The sequence below is a fragment of the Mercenaria mercenaria genome, chromosome 11, assembly GCF_021730395.1.
Source record: "Mercenaria mercenaria strain notata chromosome 11, MADL_Memer_1, whole genome shotgun sequence".
NCBI classification, from domain to species: Eukaryota; Metazoa; Mollusca; class Bivalvia; order Venerida; family Veneridae; genus Mercenaria; species Mercenaria mercenaria.
In genome coordinates, this window is record NC_069371.1 from 64,558,062 (window position 1) to 64,570,335 (window position 12,274).

At 36.5% G+C, this 12,274-nt stretch overlaps 1 protein-coding gene across 1 annotated transcript in view; it reads left to right on the forward strand.

The window, feature by feature from the left end:
* The window catches only part of LOC123531058 (venom factor-like), a 142,641-nt gene that overhangs the window by 15,460 nt on the left and 114,907 nt on the right, over positions 1-12,274 (forward strand). The window contains exon 9 of the mRNA XM_053517587.1: positions 9,188-9,290. Coding sequence (XP_053373562.1) covers positions 9,188-9,290 — 103 coding nt within the window. The remainder of the gene's footprint in view (positions 1-9,187; positions 9,291-12,274) is intronic.

Consider the following 12,274-nt stretch of genomic DNA (forward strand, 5'->3'; position numbering starts at 1 on the left):
GTTGGTCTCTGGACATATGTTGTCTCTTCTCACAGTTGCTCTCTAGTCATATGATGTCTTTGCGCACAGCTGGTCTCTGGTCATATACTGTCTCCGCGCATAGTTGGTCTCTGGTCATATACTGTCTCCGCTCACAGTTGGTCTCTGGTCATATGCTGTCTCATCTCGTAGTTGCTCTCTAGTCACGTGCTGTCTCTGGTCATATGAAGTCTCAACTCACAATTGGTTCCGGTCATATCTTCTATCTCTGCTCGCATTTAGTCTCTGGTCAGATGTTGTCCCTGCTCACATTTGGTCTCTGTTCTTATGCTGTCTCTGCTCACAGTTGTTCTCTGGTCATATGCTGTCTCTTCTCATAGTTGGTCTCTGGTCATATGCTGTCTTTGCTCACATTTGTTTTTTGTTCATATGCTGTTTCTGCTCATAGGTGGTCTCTGCTCCATGTTGTCTTTATCACCCTTTCAATGTATATTTAGTAAATCTTTCAAAAGAGACCAGGCTACAGCATATCGTGTTGGTGATGTGCAGCATAGCTTGTAGGTTTTGTACAGCTTGCGTAGGTGGCGTACAGCATAGCTTGTGGAAGGGCACAGCATAGTTTGTGTGTACAGCAGAGCTTACTGGAGGGGTGCAGCATAGCTTGTACTTTGGGTACAGCATATTGCGTAGGTGGCGTACAGTATAGCTTGTCGGTGGGGAACAGCAAAGATTGTGTGTACAGCAGAGCTTTCTGGCACGGTACAGCATAGCTTGTTGGTGGGGTACAGCATAGGTTGTTTGTACAGCAGAGCTTTCTGGCGGAGTAGAGCATGAATGGGGTACAGGTTATTTGTAGGGTTTAGTGCAGTATATAGTGTGGGTAAAGGTTTTTGACAACGTCATACTATACATAAATACATACGTTCAAAATAAGTTTGCAATTGTTTCGGATTTTCACGCATGTTTCCAAATGAGCAAATTTATTTACATGGTAAGCATTAATCAGACATGTATTAATTATTAGTAAAGATATTTATATAAGGAAGGTTACTTACAAGGTTTACATAGCATAAAAGTGGCATGCATACTAGAAAAATCAACAGAAACAACAACAACAACAAATATAAGCAATAGAACACGACAGTGACTTGAATTGATACAGAGTATGTTAGTTATAGGTTAGGTGGGGGTCAATATTTTACAGATAAAATCGGGTGTGGGGGGGGGGGTCATTATTTTATAAAGGGTGTCAGTATTTTATAGAAAAGGGGTCATTATTCTATGTAAAATAATGACCGGGGGTCATTATCCTATGGGGGTCAGTTTACAACGTTACAGCGGACAAAGATAGTAACGTAAACGTGTGACCAAAATGTTGTTTTTTTTTTCATATGGGCAATATCCCCACTTGCGTCAAGCACTCGAAAGACCAACATAGCTGAAGCAATTTCCGATGAAATTTTCATCGCTTTTTACATGCTATAGGTTTAAATGCCGATTATTTCCCGAATTGGCCATGATTTCAAATATAACTTACATGTAACGAAAGGGGATTCAATTCTTCATTGATTTATGCAAAAATTATCAAATAATATTCAATATTACGATTTTTCTGATGATCTAAACCTATGTATGTACTGTACACGATTAACGTTTACCGTGTGTCTACACCACGAATACTAAACAGTGCCTGCGGTACTGACTGTGCCGACGAGAATTGAAGGCACTTCGCTTCCTGTACCGCAGATACTTCGTCAATGTTTACAAAACGAGCGAGACCGGTGAGTGATTTTTGTCATTTTTGTCATTTTGTTACTGCATGAACCATTTTTTTTTCAAAAATCGGGGAATGTAGCGGGGTGTAGATGTATGTTATCTACATATCCGTGCTAAAATTTGTGGCAAAAGATCAATTTCCTAGAAACGTAAGGACAAATAAGTTGGGAATGAAACGTGATTTTTTCACATCAGTGACTGTTTAGACTCATTTCTTTTCGCTGACCCAAACCATATCGTCTCTGCCGTCGTAAATTATATTTATAAATGACATGTGATCTGCTAAAACATAAAATTTGTCCAGAAAATTCCGAATTTGAACATTATGCCAATTTTGGAAAAGTGCCGCAGGCATTTCGACGATGCCGCAGCCCCTTCGAGGTGCCGTAGGCACTTTCAAAAAGTATCACCGCGCACATAATTTGGCCGAAACTAGACAAATGGAAGAACAGAGAAATAGAAGGACAGAAACTAAATGCCCCCATGATACTGTAGTAAATTGACTTCATAGTTGTAAAATAAAAGGAACCAAACCTTTGTAAGGCTTTAAATATCAATCCATTATGGTGGTATAGGCTATATACCAATAAAAAATTTCAGATAAAATTCAGCTACTTCAGAACAATTTTGTTACAGTTTCTAGATTTTCACTCCGTCGTAGACCTAATTTCCACAAGATACCCTTACATTTCCTTCAAGTAAACGAAAAGAAAAAGGGATGTTTAATAGTATGCAGTGAAATGCAAGTCAACTGAAGTCAGGTACCCTCATATTGCCGCATTTCAGAAAGCGGTCAGCAGAATAAAAACCCTACTTTGTTTTCACGTAAAACAACTCGAAAACATGCGAGTATTAGCATGAAAGTGTCCTATTTTATTTAAAATTCATTCCACGAGTGAAATAATGCTCATTTGGCTCCCAATTTACGCGCAAATGCACGAAAAATGGAAAAATTAGGATCTATTTACTAGAGATTTCTTTCGACTACATCACGGAAGCACATTTTTGACCGAATTACTGCATTATAACCTCTGCCATGAGATAGGTAGGTAGCTGTCGCGATACTTCAAGAAATTATCGTGAAAAAGCGAAGTTTTCTAATAAGAGTCTCAATAGTCAGAAGTTTCCTGTAAATATTATTGCGATGATTCACATTATAATCTCGATACCATTTGTGTAAGAGCCCATTGTGGACAGCAAACATTTACTAGCTAGACAGTTATTTCGGTATAAAATCAGAAACTATATTGATGTTGAAATTTTCTGTAGTTATTTTAATAGCCTAACGTTTCCTGGAAATATTAAGTATATCTACAAAAAAAAAAATAAAAAAAATATATATATATATATATATTTATATATATATATATATATATATATATAATTATATATATATATATTGTAAAAATGTTTTCAGAAAAATGGAGAACTTAAAAAGTATAGCTCATAAACGATCAAACGGGAGAATTTTTACATGTACGTAAAAACCTATTCGTTTCCTGCAAACAAAACTTTGAAAAAAAGAATAACATATCGGGCAGCATAGGATGGACAGAGAAGGCAATTTTCAAAAAGCATAATGTTTGGGAAATCAACTGACCGGAACAATCACGTACTAGAGTTTAAGATTACCCGCGAAGATAAACCGATTGCTATACTTTTTTTATATTTGTGAATATAAAATATAATCGTACGAATGCGAGTTATTTGAGATTTGGTTAGTTATGGGCCAAATTTATGAAACTTTTAGAAGTGCCTGCGGCACCTCGAAGGGGCTGCGGCATCGTCGAATGCCTGCGGCACTTTTTCAAAATTGGCATAACGTTCAAATTCGGAATTTTCTGGACAAATTTTATGTTTTAGCAGATCACATGTCATTTATAAATATGATTTACGACGGCAAAGACGGCAACGTTTGGTCAGCGAAAAGAAATGAGTCTAAACAGTCACTGATGTGAAAAAAATCACGTTTCATTCCAAACTTATTTGTCCTTACGTTTCTAGGAAATTGATCTTTTGCCACAAATTTAAGCATGGCTATGTAGATAAGATACATTTACACCCCGCTACATTCCCCGATTTTTGAAAAAAAATGCTTCATGCAGTTACAAAATGATAAAAATGACAAAAATCACTCACCGATCTCGCTCGTTTTGTAAACATTGACGAAGTACCTGCGGTACAGGAAGCGAAGTGCCTTCAATCCTCGTCGGCACAGGCAGTGCCGCACTGTACACGCCAATATGCGCAAGCGATAAAACCAATAACTTTACATGACTGTGTACAGTGATTTATCCTCCATTATTTTGGTCCTTCATAGTTTTGATGTTTAGATTGCCCGTCATAAATATAAAACAATCTGAACGTCGAATTATTTTGACTAGATGCTAGATATACTGTACGCGATATTGCACGCATTGGGTAGCAGGGTACACTTCGAATTTTGGCCCCCGTCAATGTTTGGTATAATTAGAACTTCGTGATTTTGGATGTCTGTAAATTAAGGTGAGAGATAATGATTGTTAATTCTTTAGAAAATTTAAACAGCCGATACATGTAAAATTCTGATGTAAGTTGTAAAACTAACTGCTGCTAGCTTTGTATGAATCGGTGAGTCACATTGGGGCGGGAAATTCAAATCACGGAAGGGTTCAGTGCTTGTTGATTGATACTCCGGAACTTTTTCGCTATTTTGTGAAAAAACGAGCTGGATGGGCCCACATTCCGTTTATATTCTGAAGTTCAGTAGGGAATATTAAATTGAGAAATGCAATAAAATTGGCCATTGTTCCTGCAGCGGGATCATTGAGGGCTGTTCAAAATGTGCGAAATTGATGATTTTGGCATGCTTTTTTTTAATGGATTGTGTAAAACTTTCGGTTTGTTAACTTTCTGTATTCTTGTATGAGAGTCCTGATCTTGCCATTAATTAAAAGCACAAAACATGCACGCAATTTATAAAATAGCCGACCTGACTCTGCTCATTAGGGAAGTGTTAAATTGCGACTCGCTACATGTAAGCCTGGCCGTGCCCAAAATTTTCGAATCTAAGTGTACCCTGCTACCTTGTTGGCATTTCACTATCAACAGTTTATTTTCTTTAAAAGAAAATCTTGAAAGTTAGAAATATTTCTGCAAGGTGGGTACCTCATTATTTGACTGACGACCAAACCTGTTAGAAAGGTTGGGAACAATACATGGGCCACTAAACATGGCCAAAGGCCAAGAACTGCAAAACGCACTTTGAGTGCAAAAAAAAAGTTTTGTATGCCATATTCTTCTCCAGCGAAGTTATAGCTATCGGTTCTGCTGTCCATCAGTGCCTCCGTAGTATACAAAAACCATCCTACCGTGACGCTTTCCGGAAATGGATCCATAGACTAAAATTATGCATTTCTCACCACGGGGATTATTTTGTGGGTATGAAATGACAACATGCACGTTTCCATCAGTGTTTAATGTTCCAGACCACAATACGTAGTACTTTTCGAACACTCATCGCACTTGCATTTCTCAATTTTTTCTTGCAAATCAAGTAAAATTACATCACGGAAATACAAAGGAATACAGTTATTTGTTGTGATTCGTTAATAGTCCGAAAACCGTTTTCAGTCTCTTGGTCACTGGGACCTTGACCTTTGATTAATTAATCCCAAAGACAATAATGATCCTCCTCAAATGTTGCTTTGTCATCCTGTAACGTTTGCAAGGTACTGAGTATAGATAATTAATTTGTAATTAAGAGTCTGGAAACGAAGATGTTGACGGACAGAAATTGCTATTCCATAATACGCCAAGTCTTATTTTTCAAAACGGTAAAATAAAAATGTATATTGTTCCCGGCAAATGATTTATATTTTTATAATCCTATTTCTAGATTTGGTGGGTATAATACAAAATGTATATGAGACCATTTTATCGGCATAGGCATCTAAGTCAGAATCGGAATAAGCTAGAAATACCTATTAGTAGATGATCGAAATATTCCGTGGCAATCTGGCACAACTGTCATAGCAACAAGGCTTTAATTTTAGCCCTATCTTTATTTGAAAAGAATACTACACAATAAGAAGCATTGACCTCAGCGAATATACAAACTCTGCCCTTGAAGCCCCTTCACAATGCCAACCGGTCGGTATTGTCAAAGGATTGTTTATCTTTTAAAACAAGGAAAATGACCGAAGCTTTTGAATCCCATGGAGACTTTAATACCATAGTTTCTGTGACAGCAATCGCAAATTAGCTATTGCGATATATAAACCCAAAGAGACTCTTTCTTGATGTAAGTTGCTTCCTTTTTAGCTCACCTGAGCAATGCTCAGGTGAGTTTTTGTGATCGCTCAATGTCCGGCGTCTGTCTGTCGTCTGTATGTCTGTCTGTCAACATTTAGATTGTGTATGCGATAGAGGCTGTATTTTTCAATTGATCTTCGTGAATTTTGGTCAGAATGACAACCTTGATGAAATTTAGGCCAAGTTTGAAAATGGATTATCTGGGATCAAAAACTAGGTCAATAGGTCAAATCGAAGAAAAACCTTGTATATGCAATGAAGGCTGTATTTTTCAATTGATCTTTAGAATTTTGGTCAGAATGATAACTTTGATGAAATCTAGGCCAAGTTTGAAAATGGGTCATCTGGGTTTAAAAACTAGGTCACTAGGTCAAATTATAGAAAAATCTTGTATGCAATAGAGACTGTATTTTTCAATTGATTTTCATGAAATTTGATCAAAATGATTGCCTTTATGAAATCTAGGTGGAATTCGAATATTGGTCATCTGGGGTCAAAAACTAGGTCACTAGGTTAAATTATAGGAAAATATTGTGTATGGATAGAGACTGTATTTTTCGATTGATTTTCATGAAATTTGGTCAGTTTGATTGCCTTGATGAAATCTAGGTTGAGTTTGAATATGGATCATCTGAGGTCAAAAACTAGGTTACTAGGTCAAATTATAGAAAAATCTTGTGTATGCGATAGAGACTGTATTTTTCAATTGATTTTCATGAAATTTGATCAAAATGATTGCCTTTATGAAATCTAGGTGGAATTCGAATATTGGTCATCTGGGGTCAAAAACTAGGTCACTAGGTTAAATTATAGGAAAATATTGTGTATGGATAGAGACTGTATTTTTCGATTGATTTTCATGAAATTTGGTCAGTTTGATTGCCTTGATGAAATCTAGGTTGAGTTTGAATATGGATCATCTGAGGTCAAAAACTAGGTTACTAGGTCAAATTATAGAAAAATCTTGTGTATGCGATAGAGACTGTATTTTTCAATTGATTTTCATTCATTTTTTTCAGAATGATTGCCTTGATGAAATCTAGGTCGAGTTTGAATATGGGTCATCTGGGGTCAAAAAGTAGGTTACTAGGTCAAATCAAATAAAAACCTTGTGTATGAGATAGAGACTGTATTTTTCAATGTTTCAATTGATCTTTATGAAATTTGGTCAGAATGATTGCCTTGATAAAATCTAGGTAGAGTTTGAATATGGGTCATCTTGGGTCAAAAACTAGGTCACCAGGATATATTTAAGAAAATACTTATTTAAATTCAAGAGACCACATTCTTGGTCTAATCTTAATGAAAATTGGCCAGAATATCTGTTCCATGAAATCACTAGGTCAAACAAGCTCAACTGTTATGGTGTGTTTCTCAGGTGAGCGACCTAGGGCCATCTTGGCCCTCTTGTTTAATAACTAGTTGATGGTACGCGAGTATTTTTATTTCATATTTCTTTCAGTCTAACTTGAACATAAGCGTAATAAAAGGGTCGGTGGCTAGCTTTTGCTAATTATGTCTCCCCCAGGAGACATATTGTTTTTGCCCCGTCCGTCCGTCCGTCCGTCCGTCCGTACGTACGTCACACTTCATTTCCGAGCAATAACTAGAGAACCATTTGACCTAGAACCTTCAAACTTTATAGGGTTGTAGGGCTGCTGGAGTAGACGACCCCTATTGTTTTGGGGGTCACTCTGTCAAAGGTCAAGGTCACAGGGGCCTGAACATTGAAAACCATTTCCGATCAATAACTAGAGAACCACTTGACCCAGAATGTTGAAACTTCATAGGATGATTGATCATGAAGAGTAGACAACCCCTATTGATTTTGGGGTCACTCTGTCAAAGGTCAAGGTCACAGGGGCCTGAACATTGAAAACCATTTCCGATCAATAACTAGAGAACCACTTGACCCAAAATGTTGAAACTTCATAGGATGATTGATCATGCAGAGTAGATGACTCCTATTGATTTTGGGGTCACTCCGTCAAAGGTCAAGGTCACAGGGGCCTGAACATTGAAAACCATTTCCGATCAATAACTAGAGAACCACTTGACCCACAATGTTGAAACTTCATAGGATGATTGATCATGAAGAGTAGATGACTCCTATTGATTTTGGGGTCACTCCGTCAAAGGTCAAGGTCACAGGGGCCTGAACATTGAAAACCATTTCCGATCAATAACTGGAGAACCACTTCACCCAGAATGTTGAAACTTCATAGGATGATTGTACATGCAGAGTAAATGACCCCTATCGATTTTGGGGTCACTCCATTAAAGGTCAAGGTCACAGGGGCCTGAACATTGAAAACCATTTCCGGTCAGTAACTTGAGAACCACTTTACCCAGAATGATGAAACTTCATAGGATGATTGGTCATGCAGAGTAGATGACCCCTAACGATTTTGGGGTCACTCTGTTAAAGGTCAAGGCCACAGGGGCTTGAACATGGAAAACCATTTCCAATCAATAACTTGAGAACCTCTCGACCCAGAATGTTGAAACTTCATAGGATGATTGTTCATACAGATTAAATGACCCCTATTATTTTTGGGGTCACTCAGTTAAAGGTCAAGGTCACAGGGGCCTGAACATTGATAACCAGTTCCGATCAATAACTTGAGAACCACTTGACCCAGAATGTTGAAACTTCATAGGATGATTGAACATGCAGAGTAGATGACCCCTATTGATTTTGGAGTCAGTCAATTAAAGGTCAAGGTCACAGTGGCCTGTTCATGTAAAATCATTTTTTGGAAATAACTTGAGAACCACTTGACCTACAATGTTGAAACTTAATAGGATGATTGGACATGCAGAGTAGATGACCCGTATTTATTTTGAGGTCACTTGATCAAAGGTCAAGGTCACAGGAGCCTGAAGAGTGACGAGAACCACTAGGCCAAGAGTGTTGAAATTTAGCGGGATGACTGGACATGCCAAGTAGATGATCCCTTTTGCAGCCAACCATCAGTGTCTCTTTGACTTTCGCTCCTGACCCCTATTGACTTCTTGCCTATAGGACTTTGCATTTGGGGAGACATGCGCTTTTTTACAAAAGCATTTTCTACTAGTTTTGTATAGGATTAGGAACGGCTCTTATAGCTTTAAGATATAAAACTATTTATTATGTAAGGTATGTGTACAAGAAGGCAGTGGATGGCAGCGCACGAATATCTCTGAATATCACAGACAGTATGGGGGATAGTCAGTATCTTCTTGACATGGACAAAAAATCTGTAAGTACACGTTAATGACCATTTTTGAATAGTGTATTTGAAAAAGTACCAGTTTTCGCAAGGCCATTTTATTGCTGTTTCATCAGATAAAGTTCTTGCTAACGAATAAAATTTTTTAAAAACATATTTAAGATGTATTTGCTGAAAAGACGAATGCAAACAAAAACAGGCATCCAGACTGTCCCTGTTTTTATGTCACCTGAGAAAAATGTGTACAAAGTGAGCTATTGTGATCACCCTATGTACGTTATGTGGCGTGTGGCGTGTGTCGTCAATAATTTGACGATTAGGGGTCACAATTTTAGCACAGTCTTAATGAAACTTGGCCAGAATATTTCCCGTAATAAAATTTTGAATGAGTCCGTTACTTGGTCATCTGGGGTCAAAAACAAAGTGACAAGATCAGTTAGTAGGAAAACCTTGCTAATACCATAGAGGCTACATATTAACCCAACTTTTATGAAACTTTGTCGAAATATTTGTCTCTATGGATCTAGGACAATTTTAAAAATGGGTTGTCTGAGGTTAAAAACTAGGTCACTAGGTCAAATAAAAATAAAATAAAATTTCGGTTATGAATTTAAAGTCTTTAAAGAACTATTTCAATCGAGCAAATTTGTACTTTATTTCGAATCCATGATAATAATAATGCAATATTCAATTTCCTTTTGTTATGTGAAATAGTTATAAATATGTGTATGAAATGCTAAATTAAAAGAAAATAATGGCACTGAACTATTTAATGATTTAGAAAAAAATGTGATCTTGGTCAGTTTTAGCAAACTTTCTAAATTAAATCTAATTCTTATATTTTCTTGACAACATTTTAGAAGTATTCATCACTTTTGTGAAATTGAGAAAAAATGTTTTCAGCTCTGTATGAAAATGCATGATATACTTAAAGGTGGTCAATCACATTTAAACAACATTTAATGACATTTTTTACTTTTTGTATATTCTGGTAGAGAATTATTTAAGGAACAAAAAGACCGATTACATAGAGTTAGATTCCTATTTGAAATGTATATTTTATTATTTTTATAAAATTTTGTAATTACTCCCCTTTAATATGAAAGTATATAAAAAGCTGGGTATTTCTTTTTATTTCGATACAATGTCTAGTTTTACATTTGCATTTGATAGACATATCAACTATTGAACAATCTGAACCAAAATGCAAGTTTTAAAGCTGTGTGTAGCTTCTGAATTCATTTATTTCCAATCTATCTTGGTTGCGCAACCAAGATAGGCAAAGGGAGGTAATAATAATTTTTCAAACTTGCGTTTCTATTGAATTCCATCTAAATACATAATTTTTAATGCAAATATTTTACAAATATATTACAATATGTCTAATATTTATACATTTCCTTAGGCAAAGTATGTTTATCAAATTTATACTTATGATAAAATAACTCTATCTTGGTTGGGCAACCAGGATAGGAAAATGAAATTTTAAAAATACCTCCGGTGAAAATCTAATTTGTATTAAGTGTTAAGTGAACATAAATGAGTGTAAATGATCAGATGCTAAAGTTTCGAGCAAATCCGTTACATGGCCAAAATCTGATTATCCACCTTTAATAACCCTGGCAAAAGTGGTTTGCCCGGGTAATGCTATTTTTACTTACCGGCGAAACGCTTTATCAAGTAGCCAATCGAAATGATCAAAATTTTTGCGGTATGGATTAAAAAACAAGAACACTTCAACAACAATTCAGTTCTGTTCTTTTTAATATCAATTCACAGATTTGTATTTACGCATTTACTCACTATATACAAGTACTTTTTTGGGTTGTGAGAAATACAATTTATAACAGTCAGTTCTGCTACAAAAGTGCGGGAGAAAAAACATTGAACATATCTGAAACCACAAGGGTAATACAATGTAGATATTACTGATGACCTGATTTATTATACATGTACTGTAGTTCGTGAGATGATTTCTTTACAGAAATATATAATCAATGTACTAAATTTACAAGTTCCAAACATTTATATTTCTATGTGTATCCAAAGTGATAAATCTCTGCCAGAAAAGACTGCCTGCTTTGCAATGTACAGTTCAGGATGGGAATTGAACCTTTAAATAGGATTTCTGTTTTATTCTGCTAACAACCATGAAACTACTACAAAGATGCTCTTTATAATTATCTCTTATAATATAGTAACACTTAAATAAATTCTACATACTGAATAAAGTTTAAGAGAGGATATTAACAAGAAACGTCAAGTACTTCTCACATGGCCTGATGCCCAACCAAAAAAAAAAAAAAAAGGTTTGCCTACCTACCTACCCTATTTTTTTCGAGATCGCTTGCGGAAGCGAAGACATGGTTGTCCAAATGGCTGTTCGGTGTATGTGCGTGCGTGCGTAAGTGCGTCTGTGCGTGCGTCCGTCCGTCCGGATTTGTTTTTCCGGACCATAACTTTGACATGCATGGAGCAATCTCATTTATATTTGGCATGAATGTTAACCTCAGTGAGACGGAGTGTCTTGCGCAAACCGCAGGTTCTCATCTCACAGATCAAGGTCAAACTTGGAGGTCAAAGGTTAAATTCAATAATGACTTTGTCCGGAGCATTTCTTCTTCATGCATGGAGGGATTTTGATGTAACTTGGCACAAATGTTCACAACCATGTGACGGAGTGTCATGCGCAAAAACCAGGACCCTAGGGTTAAGGTCAAGGTCACACTTAGAGGTCAAAGGTCAGATACAAGAATGACTTTGTCCGGAGCATTTCTTTTTCATGCATGGAGGGATTTTGATGTATGGCACAATTGTTCACCATCATGAGACGGAGTGTCATGTGCAATAACCTTGAATTACTTCCCTTTGTTGTTACTATAAATAGCTTATATTGTAACTTTTCTATTACTGGTCGTAGAGAAAAATCAAGACCACTTTCCTGTAGTACAATATGCATGTTACATCCATTTTGAGGTGTATTTTGACCTATCTCTACTGGTAAGGATTTTTGT